The 16,004-nt window shown below is 33.7% G+C and overlaps 2 protein-coding genes across 4 annotated transcripts in view; one reads left to right on the top strand and one right to left on the bottom strand.

Moving 5' to 3' along the window:
* Positions 1-16,004, bottom strand: part of ARHGAP6 (Rho GTPase activating protein 6) — a 348,047-nt gene that overhangs the window by 188,488 nt on the left and 143,555 nt on the right. The gene's annotated exons all lie outside the window — the stretch shown is intronic.
* On the top strand, positions 6,774-13,612 carry AMELX (amelogenin X-linked). The gene is made up of 6 exons (XM_074192462.1): positions 6,774-6,909; positions 8,785-8,853; positions 10,030-10,077; positions 11,513-11,557; positions 11,858-12,370; positions 13,469-13,612. Exons 2-6 carry the CDS (start codon positions 8,800-8,802, stop codon positions 13,472-13,474), a joined length of 666 nt encoding a protein of 221 aa, XP_074048563.1. The 5' UTR covers positions 6,774-6,909; positions 8,785-8,799; the 3' UTR covers positions 13,475-13,612.

Raw genomic sequence — 16,004 nt, 5'->3', positions numbered from 1 at the left:
AGGCATGCATTCCCATTTTCTTAGAAATATACCTCAGGCCTCTACAATGTCCCATCAATGAAAAGTTAGTGTATTTCCTTTCAGATCTTTGTAGGATAGAGTTTTGCCTTGATTTTAGATATTTTTACTATGATTTAAGGGCACCCAATTCTTTTTTTTAAGGTTTTTGCAAGGCAATGAGGTTAAGTGGCTTGCCCAAGGCCACACAGCTAGGTAATTATTAAGTGTCTGAGGCCAAATTTGAACTCAGGTACTCCTGATTCAAGGGCCAGTGCTCTATCCACTGCACCACCTAGCCACCCTAAACCAATTCTTTAATCTAAAATAGGAGGTCTTAAACTAGGTCCATGAATTTTAATTAATATTTTAATTATTACATTTTAATTTAATGTTTTCCCTTTTTAAGCTTATCATTTTACTTTATTTTATTTATTTAAAAACATTATTCTGGAAAAAAACTCATAGACTTTATCAAGACTGTTTCAGAGATCATGACACTGAACACACAAAGAAATCCTGGATTAAAAATATATTTCCTAGAGAGATTCATTAAATCATACAGTGGACAACAGAAATGTCCAATTATTATATATACACAATAAGTATTTACATACATACATAGTTATATTTTTATTTATGGATGTTATTATTATCATTACATATATCTTTAGTACTACTATCCTATTCAAACGGTCTTATCATTGTATAGAGAGTGTCCTGGATTCTTCTTCTTTTTTAATATTTAAATAAAGAACAAAAATAAATTTTCTCTCCCTCTCCTCTTACCTCTCCTCTACCACAATGAAAAAGAAAAACTAAAGTCTTATAACAAATTTATATATTTAAGGAAAATTAATTCCTGTATTTATCATATCAAAAAATATATGTCTTCATTTGTAGTTTGAGTCTATTATCTCTCTGTCAGAAGTTGTATAGTCTATTTCATAGTCCTATGGAAACACGGTTGGTCTAGTCTTTCAGAATTGATGGCTTTTATCAAGTGGTTATTTTGTATATATTGTTCTCCTGATTCTACTCACTTCACTCTCAATCAAGTCATCTAAGTCTTCTCAGGGCTCTCTGGAATCATCCCCTTAATCATTTCTTTTGGAACAATAGTTTTCTATTATACTATTATCCCATAAACTCCAGATTCTTAAAGGTGATGTTAGGGAAATACAATCTCTGCCCTATGAGAGACGGTTGGAAAGATTTCAAGCACAGCATTCATGACAGACTATTAACTTATGTGTATAATAATAAAGCAACAATAGCAATAATGACAATAGTTAACATGTATAGATTTCCTGTTAGGTGCTAGGCATTGTGCTAAGTCCTTTATAATTATTATTTCACTTGGTCCTCACAACAACCCTGAGGGTTAGGTTCTGTTATTATTCCATTTTATAGCTGAAGAAATCAGGGAAGACAAAAGTTAAATGACATGCCCAGGGTTAAACAGCCAATAAAATGTATGAGGCTAGATTTGAAGTCCTGCCTTCTGAACTCAAGGGCCAGCACTTTATGTCCTATAACACTTACCTGCATCCTAAATTAGAATATTTTCATTGCCAGGTTTGTCAGAAAGTGAAATATGATAACAATATTAAATAATATATTTACTACTAAAATGTAAATATATTATTATTATTATTATTATTAATTTATTTATTTATTTATTTATTTGTTTACCACAGAAAAAAATAACCATTCCATTCAAGAAGAGACAGGAGCTATAATATGTATCTGTAAAGGAAGTTGTCTCAACAATAAAATCATAGATCCTTGAAGAAATTGCTTATTTCATGAAATATGATTAAATTTACAGGTAAATCTAGCAGTTTTATCACAAAGATATTATTAATAATCAATTTATCAATCTCTCTGTGTGGTAAGGAGAAATATTACTTTCTCTTGCAGATGAAAAAACAGGATTGTTTTTCCTTCATGTTAGCTTAGGCAATTAAGTGAACCCTTGGATCCTGGGATGAAAGAACAAATATGCCAACAACATGTCCAGAACCACAATACCTGATACTTCAAAGAAAGCTTTGATAACTTTGGTCATTGAGTGAATATTTAGTTTCATATGAAATACACACTAATGAAACTGCTAAATACCCTATAAAATATAGCATTTATATTTGTAAGCAACTGAAAGAAAAGATAAGATATGAAGAAAATAACTGGCTTTATTTTAATAAATTAACAAATGTTAAAATCAGTTGATTATGTTTTTGAAGTCAAATGATTTGAAATCATTTTAAAAACAGAATAGGGAATGAACTGAGCATGGAGACTTCATTTTAAATGCTGTTCTGCATTATAACTTACAGTTGCATTGCTCTAGAAGAGTAGTTACACTACTCTAAGTACTTACTGACTTACTTATACTACTCTATATCGTATAGTTTAAGAGAGTTACTTAGAATAGAGAAAAATCATATGACTTGCCGGAGTAACACAGTATGCATTGGGGTGGGGGGGAACCTTAATGCAGGTTTTTCTGACTTTGAAGTCAATCTACCCTTTTTAATGCACTGTATTTCAGAAAAAAAAATTAAACATTTAACATTTTATGAAAATCAAGTCAATTTGGTCAAAACTACTTAAGGTCAAAAATAATGATTCAATTGACTTTTAAAGATTTTGTAATTAGTCTTTTTGGCATTAAATTACAGCTACATTGCACCATATTTCAAGCAGAGAAATAATTAGCAACTAAGTCCCTGTCATTCAGGAAGCTGCAGAGTAAAAGTCATCCTATAGATTGCTCATCAAAACCTGGAAAACTATCAGGGCTTAATATATTTAAAGGGCTCAACTTCCTATCCAGTTGCTGAGATGACAATGACATAGAATGTAAAACATTCTGTAAAAAACTCTTGCTGAGTACATAGGTGCCCCCTTTATTTTCAAAAACAGACTTTGAAAGGACTGAGGTGAATTACACAATCCTACAGGGTTCCCTCTCTCATATCACTGCCCTCAGCAGTAGAAATCTGTCACATTTGATGGAGAAAGCATGCTCTCTGTATCCATTCACAATTTATTAGTGTTTTTGAAAGGGTATGAATTAGGGGTTACTCGAGCAAAGCTACTGGGAGTAAACTGCTGAATTGTATGCCTAGAGACAAGAATTTAGTTTAATTTTACATTGGACTTTTAAAAAAATTTTCAATATGACTTAACATTTTTTAATATTTAATTATTTATTTTCATATTACTACAATAGTTTTGTAAAAGAAAACAATTCCCCCCCCCAAAGATAGAGAAAACTCAAGAAAAATAAAGTGAGAGGAAAAAACACACTTTTGTCTGTGTTCAGATAGGATGGGTCACATTCTTAATCATAAGTCTATTGGAGAAGTTGCTTCAATATTTTTTTCCCACAGCTGTCATTGCTAGTTGTATTTCCTTCCCTCCATCCTATTGCTGCCCATCCCTACCACCATTTATTCTATTCTCTCTTCTTTCACCCTGTCCCTCCTCAAAAGTGTGTTGTTTCTGACTACCTTCTCCCACGATCTTCCCTCTCTCCTATCACCTATACTCTCCTTCCCCTCCCATTGTCCCCTTTCTCCCATCCTTTTCCTCTCCTTTTTTTTTCTCTAGGGTAAAATAGACCTTTTTGAGTTCAACAGTTTTTCTTAATATTCTTAATATTATTCCTTATACCCTCCACTACAAATCTAACAACCGATTGACTAATTATAGAAGATTGTCTTATATTGTTGTATCTATTACAAAGATAGTAATCTTTTTAATTTTCCATAGTTTAATAATACTTGTAGCTAGCTATTGTAGAATGAAAATTTTTTGTAGACAAGTATACATTGTCATAAACTTAGTACAGTTTATTTTTAGTATAAAATTTGTATAGAATATACAAAGTATATAACTCCTTATTGTCTTATTATAGTATCCATGCTTTTATTAGAAATGACTTCTACTTAATAATTTTAGGAACACAAAATCATAAATCTAGAGCTAAAATAAACTTCACAGGCAATTTAATTCAATACCTCCCTACAGGAATGAACAGTAATAGCAAACTTAATACCTTATTTTTCCACTTCTCTCCCCCCTGTCAAATGAGGGAACTCTTCTCTATTGTGAAATGCACAATCATTGTGTCTTCAGGCATACCACAATGCAGATGGGGTTGATGATGATAAGTTGCATTTATGCCAATATAAGGATAAAAAAAGACAGTTGGCAGGATCTGTATTTATCCATTCAGCAATATTTAACAAACCTGTATTTACTAAAAGCTTACTGTGTGCAGAATATTGTGCTGGGTACAAGGGAAATTCAATAATTAGATAAGACACAGTCTCAGCCCTCCTGGAGTTTATGGCCTAACAGACAATTAAGACAAGAAGTGTATTTAGTGCTCAGAAGGACTAGTACCTCTGATGTGAGGGTATGTCCATCCCTTTTGAGGACTGCTTATTCACTTTTGGTGTCTTCTTGATTCACCCAACTCTCACCTGTGGCTCCAAATTGTAGCATGTATAATAGCCACAGCCTAGTAATACTGACTTGGTAGATGGGCTAAACCAGGTGGTTGGTAACTGACAGGTATCAGACACAAAGGTAAGTTAGATGAATATCTACTCTAAGCATGTGAAAACTTCCCTTGACAGAATGAGTAAATAAGAACAATTCGCTCTAATGGCCATGAAGACAGCCAATGAAGGTAGTATGTTCAGAGCATGGTCAAACATCAAAGATGCCAAGGTCATCCAATGCATCCTGATCTATCACTAGCTGTCTTGACTTTTGCATTGCCACTCTGACATAGAGAAAAAGAGAAAAAGGCTGATGACCTTGCATAATTCTGTTCACATAAATCCAATTCATGTGCAAGTCAAGACATCATCTATCATTGATTTTCAAAAACCAAGGATCAACAAAAAGGCAAGGACATACAAATCCCATCTAATATGTCTGAATCCTTACTCTTTTAATATACACAGTCTTTATCTAATTCAGTCTTATCTTTTCTACTCTACTCATGCTGAACCAAAGCACCAAAGTGACTAAACTAAGAGGCAGTTAGGTATAAAAAGTGATGCAGTGGATTAAAATTAGGAAGAAATGAGTTCAAATCTTCAGATGCCCCCATAGTCAGTGTCCTGAAGTTCATAGGTGCCTTTGGTTCATGAGTTTATAAGGATCCCCTCTTTGGCTTTGTTAAGTCTGTTCAAGCATACATATATATCTAAAGGATTCAATATATTTCAAAACATGATGTATTCAATATAAAAATAAAACAAAAAGCTCCATGGCTAGTCCCTTCTCCTAAGCACCACACACATTACACTATATCCCATGCCTCAAGTCTAATCCTTATAAATTAAGAATAATTGACTTACCACATTCTCTAACTTCCCTTTTGGAATTCTCTCAGTCACTAATACCTCATTTTTAAGGAATTGTGGTTTAATGATTTGAACACTGGACTTGGATTAGGGAAAAGGTTCAAATACTTCCTCAAACACTTACTATCAGTATAAGTAGAGACAAATCATTTAACTTCTCTGTGCCTCAGTTCCTCATCTATAAAATGAGGGGTTTAGGATTGAAAGCCTTGAAGTTCTCTTCAAGCTCTAAATCTATGCTACCTCTTGCAAAAGAATCTTTCTTGCCTGTCTATGACAATGCTTCTCCATCCCTTTGAATGTTATTTTGGTCCCTATTACTAAGAAGCTTTAAGACAAATCTCTAGATCTTAAAATGCAAGACCTAATCTCTCCATCTCCATTCTTCTCATCCTCTCCTTTCTATTCACTATCCATATTTTCTGCTACTTTAAAAACAAAACTCCAATTTATCTACTATATAATTTGATTGCTCATAATTGTGTCTATGTTGTTTCCCTTGTTAGATTGTATGAGTCTTGAAAATAGGAACTATCTCTTGTCCCTTTTTTATATCCCCAGGCCTTCACATACTATGTGACACATAGTAGTCACTTAATATGTTTAGTGATTTTTGTTATTGTTGTTCAATCATTCTTGACCTCATTTGGGATTTTTCTTTTTTTTTGGCAAAGATACTGGAATGGTTTACCATTTCCTTCTCCAGTTTATTTTATAGATGAGGAAACTGAGGCAAACTGAGTTAAGTGACTTGCCCAGGGTCAGACAACTAGTAAGCATCTGAGGCTAGATTGAACTCAGATCTTTCTAATACCAAGCAACTGACACAGGCCATCTAGTTGCCCATATGGCTTGAAAGCTTGTTTTATTTTAGTTAATTATAAAATATTAATAAATTATATAAAAATAATACATATGAATCAATTACAACTATTTATTCTAGATGAACTAGAGTCCCTACTCCCTTTGATAACCAAATTTTTGATTTTCTAGAATAGTATTAATTTTATGTGACTTGATCAAAATTTGCTATGGATTCCAGTATGAAGCATACATTATCTTATAAAGGAGGCTAAAAGTAAATTTTGTGTAGAAAAAAGGAGCAGACATATATGCTGACTTGAAATTTAATACCAAAGCAGACAGTAGAAGAAGAGTAAATTTCCAAACTGATTCCAAATTAACCAGTATGTACATGCAAATAATCTGCTTACTAAAACACTAAAAATGACACTCATTTGATGTGATAAACCTATTATTTGTCCATAATGAAAGGCCCCATGCGTTCTAATCATAACATTCCAATCTTTTGATTGATAATGACCCTGAAAATCCATGATGTTAGAATTTTTAGCTGAACTCAACTCTTTTTTTTTTGGTTGTTGTTGCTTCTTCTTCTGAATCCTGATTGGTTGCTCTATTGGAGGAGAATGGTATAAATTGAGCTTGGAGTTTGAAGAGAATCACAGCATCAAGGTTCTCAGAATTTACAGAAAGCAACTGTCTCTGAAAACTGTTACAGGTAAGTATGCTTTATTTCTACTATTTTAATTGCAATTATTTCATAAAACTGATAAGAAGGAATTTGTTTGACCTTGAATAAGTCACTGTACCTCTAAAGGACAAAGTTTGATCATCTGAAAAAAGAGAGGGTCTGGAGACTATGTGATCCACAAGGCTTTTCTGATTCCAAACCTATATGAAACTGAGATCTTAATCAATTCTACATTTCATATCCCTTAGGAAGGCATATTCTAAGTTTCTGAAACGTTAACTTGAAAAACTCTACAATTTCTTCCATAGTGTAATCTCTAAAGTGAACTTAGATTTTTAGATAATTTATCTTACTTTTTAAGAAATTCATGTTTTAATCTTCTTCAGCATTAATTCATACGATTCCTAAATATGGACCTGAAGTCAGGATGACTCCTCTTCCTGAGTTCAAATTATATCCCAGACATTTACTAGTTGTGTGAGCCTGTCACTTAATCCTGTTTGTCTCAGTTTCCTCATTTATAAAATGACCTGGAGAAAGAAATGGCAAATTATAGTATCTTTGCCAAGAAAAACCCAAATGGGGTTACAAAGAGTCAGACACAACTGAAATGACTGAACAACAATAATAATAAAAAAAATGGCCTCCACCCCTACCACAAAGCCCAATTATTTTCTGGGCCTAAAGCTTAAAATTCAAACTATAGTATATTTTTATGTTTTTGTACATTAAAGTGAGAGAAATATTTTTGGATGATATATACAAAATGCATAAAAATTGAGCTCTAAATTGTTTTTGAAAAACAAGTTAGCTGTGTTTGCCAATCAGTTACCTTGGGAAGAGGCTATGGAATTCAGCAATAACCAAACCAATAAAGAGAGTGATGACTCTGAAAATTGTTTTTATTCTGAGCAAAAAGCAATCAATTTGATGTCCTCTTAAAAATATATAAATGAAATATTTTGGCAGATAGTACATATTGTGGAATCACTAAATTTAAAACTTAGATCATCCAGTTTAATCCTTTCACTTCATAGGGAAGGAAATTGACATCGAGGAAACTCATAGAGGAGATGGTTTATCTAGAATTCTAGCTTGGTTATTTGAAGAATCAACTATAAATCTTGCTTAATTCCCATCCAACTCTCTTTCGACTAATCTTAGTGTGATGCACAGGAAAAATTTAATGACTGCAGACTGGGTTCAAATCCTAGCTCTGCCACTGACTGACTTTAGAAAAGTCATTTAAATTACTGATGTTTCCTCATCTGTAAAATGAAAATGTTGGACTAGGGTTCCTTCTAACTCTAAATCTATGTTTGTAATTGTTATAAAGGAAATTATTTCATTTTCCCCTTAAAAAATTAATCTTTTATTTGTGATATCAGTCATAACTTATGAAAACCAACCTAGAAAAATAACAGATAATAATATTTTTAGTTTACTTAAAGTTGTTATAAAAATAGAGTAATAACTAAAGCTCCTGAGGCTCTAAATATTCAATAAGAAAATCTCTTGTCAACACTGGTCATAAATTATGTTTTAGCCAGTATATTCTAGGCTCCAATGTGACAAGAGAATGCCATTTTACCTATATAACGAAATATTCAAATTCACACAGGGTATGCTTTTAAAAATTTAAAGTTTTTATGCTACAACTCAGAGAGTTATTCTCAGAAACCAATGATCAGAGTATACCCTAAATCTAATCCAATAAGGATTCCAATAGGGATTTTATGAACAACTCAAGGTTGAATATTGTATGCAATCATATTAAAAAGTCTAGGGATGCCTTGGTGGCATCCCTGTGTTAACTGAAATTTCAATACTAATTGTGTACAATTAAAAAAACACTTATAAATAAGCAAAGATTAAATCCTGATGTATGATCCTATATTACAGGTAACCTTGAGAAAAATGAGGACTTGGATACTTCTGGCCTGTCTCTTGGGTGCAGCATTTGCTATTCCAGTGAGTATTATAGTTTCTTTGCAAATCAATGCTCAGTGGAGCAGCTGGGTGGTGAAGTGGATAGAACACTGACTTTGGAGTCAGAAAGAGGAGGAGGATGATGGGGGTTCAAATCCAGCCTCAGACACTTGAACTTGGGTAAGTTACATAACCTTGATTACCTGCCAACCAGGGCCATCTCCACTCATTTCATATCTGGCCAATGGATCCAGATGGCTCTGGAGGAGAAAGCAAGGCTGGTGACTTAGCCCAACACCCCTTCACTCAAATCCAATTCAAGTGCTTGTCATGGCATCACCTTCCTGATGTCAGGGTCTTCTTTGAGGATGAAGGACAAATATCAATGCTATCTCAAAAGCCTTGAAATAAGAATCTGGGAAATATTTTTCATTATTTAGCAATAAAAATTCATGACTGATGGAAATCAAGGACCACTGGTAGATTGGAGTTTTATAGATATATTTTAAATCTTGAATAACAAGTGAATAATTCCCTGAATAACCATAAAACCTATCTTAGTAAAATATTCCATGATGAAGCAAATTTGAACTTCCCAAATTTCCTTTAAAAATATGCTCATCAGGGGCAACTAGGTGGCACAGTGGGTAGAGCACCAGCCCTGGAGTCAAGAGTACCTGAGTTCAAATTCAGCCTCAGCCACTTAATAATTACCTAGCTCTGTGGCCTTGGGCAAGTCACTTAACCCCATTTCCCTTGCAAAAACCTAAAGAAAATATGCTTGTCTTCATCTCTGATTTTGTATTTTTCATGTCAGTGAAGTAAAGTGATGGTTGAGATAGAAAATCTCTGCCTGAAAAGACAGGTAAAGGACTAATTTTCAGAATAGAATATCCTAGTTCTATGTTGCTCAGCTGTCATTCTGGGGATAAAGCAATTTTTGATCTGGGAAATTTTCCACCCTTAAATTTACTATTGGACTAATCAGAAAGCTTGTTTTTAGGTACATTTAGTGACAGAGGAACTTGTTTATATGCCTATACATGATAGTACCAAAAATTTAATATATTAATATATCAATGATAAACTCAATTTGAGTTATTTATATTCAGAAGTATTCATGATGACATCCAAGTTTCCTTCTATCTTTGAGTTTCTACAGTATTAGAGTGTATAATTCTACACTAACTGAATCTCTTTACTCTTTCCTTTGAAAAGTTGCCCCCTCATCCTGGACATCCTGGTTATATTAACTTCAGCTATGAGGTAACTTTCCTTTTTTGTTAATTTTCCTCCTTGTCTTATACTTAGCAGTGAAGTCAGAGGGATAATTGTACAGATTTTAGTATTTAAATATGACTCCCAGCTATCTTTCCTTTGCCTTCCCTGTCAACATCCAAATTCCAGTCCACATACCTTGGTAACTTCAATTGGTTTCTCTGTCTCTAATCTTTGTCTTCTCCAATCTAATTGGCATATTGCTTCCATGACAAGACATTCTTCCTAATACGGCACTTTGGGAGGTAGTTTTGGGTTCTTTAGTTCCAAATCTGCTAGCTTTTTCACTCTGGGCAAGTAAAAACTTCTCTTGGTCTCAGTTTCCTCACTCCAGGGATTTTAATCTAGGTGATTTCAGTGATTCCTTAAAATTCTGTGACTGAATATTTGATTGCATTTCAATAGAAGGTGCTACATTGATCAAAAACAAGTATATAAAGCAAAAAGGACACTGTCTTCTAAGTCTGCTCTGATTTGTGTTCAAACTTCACTTCTGACACTACTGATAAGACTTTAGCACAACTTCCTTGTGTCTCAGTTTCCTCACCTGTGAAAATGAGGAGCTTGAATTAGATGGCTTTTGAGGTCCCTTCTGGCTCCTGATCTTTGATCCCATTACCCTTAGGTTAAACAAATTTTGTTTAAAAGGGAAGTAAAAGGCAATGGCCAATGGCTCAGGATATGAAGGTGACAGAAGTCTGATAAATATAGCAATGGATCATAGTGACTCATGCTTCTCATCTCTCAGGAAAGAGAAAGTGGATTAGAGACATGGAATTTCAGGCATGAATATGAAAATTCTGCCTCCTTTGTCTATCTTATTTGATTCTTTTTTCTTTTTTTTCCCCTCATTATCTTACTTCTGAGGATTGGGTTGGCTGATTTATTTTGAAATGTGGTATGTCTTTAACCCACTGACCCTTTAATAAAAGACAACCATATTTTCAGAAAAAATAATTGACATTATTTAATTTGTAGTTACAGGTTGCTGATAGTATAGATAAGACTACTGGTAAAGGCATTTCTTTTCCAAAAGGAAGAACCAGAATAGGTTGTGATATAAGGAAGCCAGGACCAAGAATATTGCCTCTTATTTTTCTTTTTTTTTAAATTCTGAAGTATTTGTTTTTATTATTCTTTTTAATTTAAGGCAATGGGGTTGAGTGACTTGCCCAAGGTACACAGATAGGCAATTATTAAGTGCCTGAGGTCAGATCCAAATGTGCCATCTAGCTGCCCCCTTATTTTTCTTAATTATATTAGACAAAGTAAGTTAAAGTAAGAGAACATATTATATAAAATTATATTCATGGAGCTGCTTTAATTACTATAAATATTGAAAGGACTGTTAAATATATGAAATTTATTTAATAAATAAAATTAATGAAATTGAATACTATTAATTAGTATTTTTCCTCCTAAGGTGCTTACCCCTTTGAAATGGTATCAAAGCATGATGCGGCAGCAGGTGTGTATTTTTAATTTTTTTACCCCTTAAATTTTTTTTTAAATAAGTACATTTAAATTCCCATAGTAAGCCAAAGGAAAAAAATCTACTTTACAAAGCATTCTTATTGGGAAAAAGCTACCACCAAACAAAACATTTAATGCTACATTGTAACAAATTATCATGATTAGAGATATCATTTTTATTAAAATATCCCTATCATTACAAATATGATATTATCATTTCTCCATTAAGGAGGCTTAGGAGTTAGAAGGAAAGGAAATGAAGCCAATGATAAACTGACTTTCTATTTCTCACTAGTATCCCTCCTATGGTTATGAGCCCATGGGTGGATGGCTGCACCACCAAATCATCCCAGTGCTGTCTCAGCAGCACAGCCCAAGTCATTCCTTACCGCCTCAACACCAAATCCCCATCATGGCCGCCCAGCAGCCAGTGCAACCCCAGCAACCAGTGATGCCAGTACCAGGACAGCACCCCATGGCACCAACACAACACCATCAACCCAACCTCCCACAGCCTGCCCAACAACCATACCAGCCCCAGCCAGCTCAGCATCCACAACAGCCTCACCAGCCTCACCAGCCTCACCAGCCCATCCAGCCCATCCAACCCATCCAGCCCATCCAGCCCATCCAGCCCATCCAGCCCATGCACCCCATGCAGCCCCAGGCCCCAGTCCATGCAGTGCTTCCCTTGCCACCACAGCCACCTCTGCATCCAATGTTCCCCATGCAGCCAATGTCCCCCATGCTGCCAGATCTGCCTATGGAAGCTTGGCCAGCCACTGACAAGACCAAGAGGGAAGAAGTGGTAAGTGGTCATTTTTTTATAAATATTGCATTAAATTAATCCCAGGTCCTATGAAGGATATTTAAAAATCATGAGACTCCTCTCAAATCCTCTTATAATATTACTTTGACAGCCATCAGTAATATGTACTTACAAATTCCATTAATCTTAATGATAATCCATTCAATGAGTAAATAAATATTTATTTATTGACAACTATTTATAAGACATTTTGCCAGGAATTTGGAGGGTAGAGGAGTAAGAATATATAAATATATGTCCTTGTCCTTCAGGAATTTTCTGTTTCCACTTAAAAAATGAACTGGAAAAATGAATTTGAATTATAATAAGATATTCAAAAGATCTATTAGTACAATGGAATGATTATCAGTTTCATAGTCAGAAGATCCAAGTTTTAGTTTTGGTTCTGTCCCTATATGACTATGGACAAGTAACATAGGTCTTAAGTTTTCTCATCTATCATAATGGGAATGGACTAGATGATCTGTTTATATGAACTGTACAATTCCATGATTCTCTGAGACAAAGTATGGGGCATTTTAAAGATTATCTTGGGTTTTGAGACCTCAAGGAATGATGGTTCCTTCTCACATTCTGAAGGTTTTGATTTAGTTCATTAGATGGTCTTTAAATTACTTTAGGTAAGAAATTCTAGGATTATTCTATTATGCCTTCCAAGAATTCAACTCAAATTAGTTTCCTCTTGAAAATCTTTACAAATTAATATATGCCTCTAGTCAACTCACCACTTCAATGCAATGATCCTGACCTGTCTTCCAATACTATATCAACAGTGACTTTTCAAAATTCACTTAATCATTCATTTGTTTACTTGTTTTGGAAATCATTCACCTGCTTTTTCTCTTAGATTTAAAGCCGACTGAGGCAAGGGGCTATAGCTTCCTTAAACTAGTCCTTGTTAGTCTGAGTCTTCAGTATTTAATGCTAGTGATAGTGACAATCAAATCTGAGTTTTACTTAGATTCTATTCAAATGAAATTTCCATTTCCAAAGTAGACGAAGCTATGCTTCTTGCTTTGGATTTTAGTAGAAATGCCAACAACACAATTTTAATTATTCTGTTTGCATGTATTTCAGGACTAAATGGAGAGCAAGAAATCAGAAAAAAAGGAGAATTTAGATATTTGCAGTTACTTTCCAGAACAATCATGAGAATATAATGATTTGTGCTTACAATAACTCTTCTCCTTAGTAAATTCTGTAACTAAAATTGAATGACATTAGCAGACAATAAAATGCTTTAAACACTATTCATGCCTTTTATTTTTTTGTCAAAGATGTCAAAGATACTTGTGGATTTAACTTGAAGATGGTGCTTTAAGAAATAAGATCACTTGAGGTGACATATTTTAAAGACATGAAAATCATGTAGTCCAAGTTTACAACCTTAAAGTAAACATTTCACAATGCAATAATATCCATAGCTCTATTTTTCGAAAGTACAAATTATGATCTTTCAAATTATGAATGGAAATTGTAATATAAGTTATAAATAGGAGATAACATAAAGTTATGTGATACTGGCCTTCACATGAACTTGAAACAAATGGAGGGAAGTTTATAGGAAGAATCTTTACATTGGTACAAAGAAAACTGTTACGAAGATATTTATGTTACAAAACAAATTAAGATTTATAATCTTTTTAAAATATATTTACAAAAAATGAAGGGGATAGGCTAGATATTCACCAAAGACTTTGTTCTCATTTCTAAAATCATCTTACTAACTAAAATCTGATTTGATACCTGACTATATTATTACTCCCTTTGTTCAAAAAGCTGCTATGGTTCTCAACTGGCTTTTGAATAAAATTTAATCTTTTTATTAACATTTAAAATCCTTAATAACCTGGCTCCAGGCTGTCTTTTCAGTCTGACTCCCCTTCATTCATCTACACTTCAGCTAAACTGGCTATGTTAAACAGAACTAGCTGAGAAAATACCTTGGGGGAGAGTGTTTGTGTGTGTGTGAGAGAGAGTGATACTTTTCTAAAAAGTAAAGCACATGGATTTATGACAACTATTTTCCCTGATCTTTACAGAGTTAGCTTTCTTCCCTTTCTCCTTTCCCTTTTCCCCTCCCCCAATTCTATCCCTTCCCCTTCTCTTCATCTTCTTCCCTTCCCTTCTTTTCCTTTCCCTTCTTCCCTTCCTTCCCTTATCTCCTTTCACATCTTCTCTTCTCTTTCTTTCTTTTTCCTTCCCTTTCTTTCCTTTTCCTTCCCTTATTTTCCCCTCCATTCCCTTCTTCCCTTTCTTTCCCTTCCCTTTATTCTTCCTTCTCACATTCTTAAGACTATGTTTTAGATGGTTGAAACTACTAGAATTCTGACCTCAGGATGTCTGAGCATTACTGTATAATGACTTCTGTTTACATATTGAGACACCAAAGAATAAATATGTCAAATTTTATTTGCTTAAAACCCAGTCCTAATTATTGCCCAATGAAGTTGCATTTGAAATAAAACATAGAAGAAAGAAAAAAATATGTATATATATACATATACATATACATATACATATACATATACATATACATATACATATACATATACATATATATATGAACCAGAGTCATAGAATCTAGATTTAGAGCTGGAAGGATCTTAGAGGAGATCTTAAAACTTAGATTGTATATTGCATTAAGGAGAGCTTTTCAGAAATACATGCACCCAATAAACTTGTTTCTGTAGATGTCTTAAATTTGAAGAACTGAAAAACAAAGTTCTTCACAAAGCTATGCATTTGCAATGTGCTTTGCAATTACTACTTCTAATTAGGAATAAATAAAGCAAGTAAAACAGCCAGATGTATTCTTAAAATATACAATAAATCAAGTCACTTCAATTGAAACCATGCCTTCCGAAAGTCTGTCTTTTCTTGTTGACAAAATCAGTGTGCCAAACTTAAAAACGTTTTACATTTATAATGTCTGCCACTTTTCCTCCCTTCATAGGCATCTGTTTCCTAGGTTTTCCTTTAGTGAAATCTTTGGGTAGCAAAATGTAATCTTCAAGTAAATTTCAAGTGGAATTCAGTTTCATTAGTACTATGCCAACTTGATTTGCATTCATGAAATTTCCCTATTCTTTCTGGAAGAAGAAATTTCTAAGCAAAGAACAACAACAATAAAGAACATAGGAAGAGCAGAAAAGTTGTATAAGATAGGTACTGGCAATAGAAAGGGAGTAATAGTAAAAGAGGAAGAAAAGAAACAGTTGAGAAAAAATTGAATGAAGAAGGATAAAGGTAAAATGGATAAATAGATAGAGTTAGGAGGTTTGAATTTCAACTTGGCTACTTATTTCCTATGTGACCTTAGACAAAATAGATTTCTTCTCTGATCCTTGATGTTCTCATTTGGATGAAGCTGTAAGTAGCATAAACTATATGATCTCTGAGGTCCCTTGCATCCCTATGGTCCAATAAGATGGGTTCTATAGCCCATAATCAATACCTTTTGGAACTCATTGATGGTCTAACCATATTCACAGCTTCAGGCAAATAAGTCATCACCTGAATGGAAAAATTCCTTGGAAATGGATGTAAAAAGATACTTCATTAATCTCCTAATCACTTGTTCAAATGTACAATCTATATTCAATCTTTACTT

The sequence above is a fragment of the Macrotis lagotis genome, chromosome 6 (assembly GCF_037893015.1).
Source record: "Macrotis lagotis isolate mMagLag1 chromosome 6, bilby.v1.9.chrom.fasta, whole genome shotgun sequence".
Lineage (NCBI taxonomy): Eukaryota > Metazoa > Chordata > Mammalia > Peramelemorphia > Peramelidae > Macrotis > Macrotis lagotis.
The sequence above is the reverse complement of the archived record's forward strand: the minus strand, read 5'-3'. Positions and strand labels throughout refer to the sequence as shown.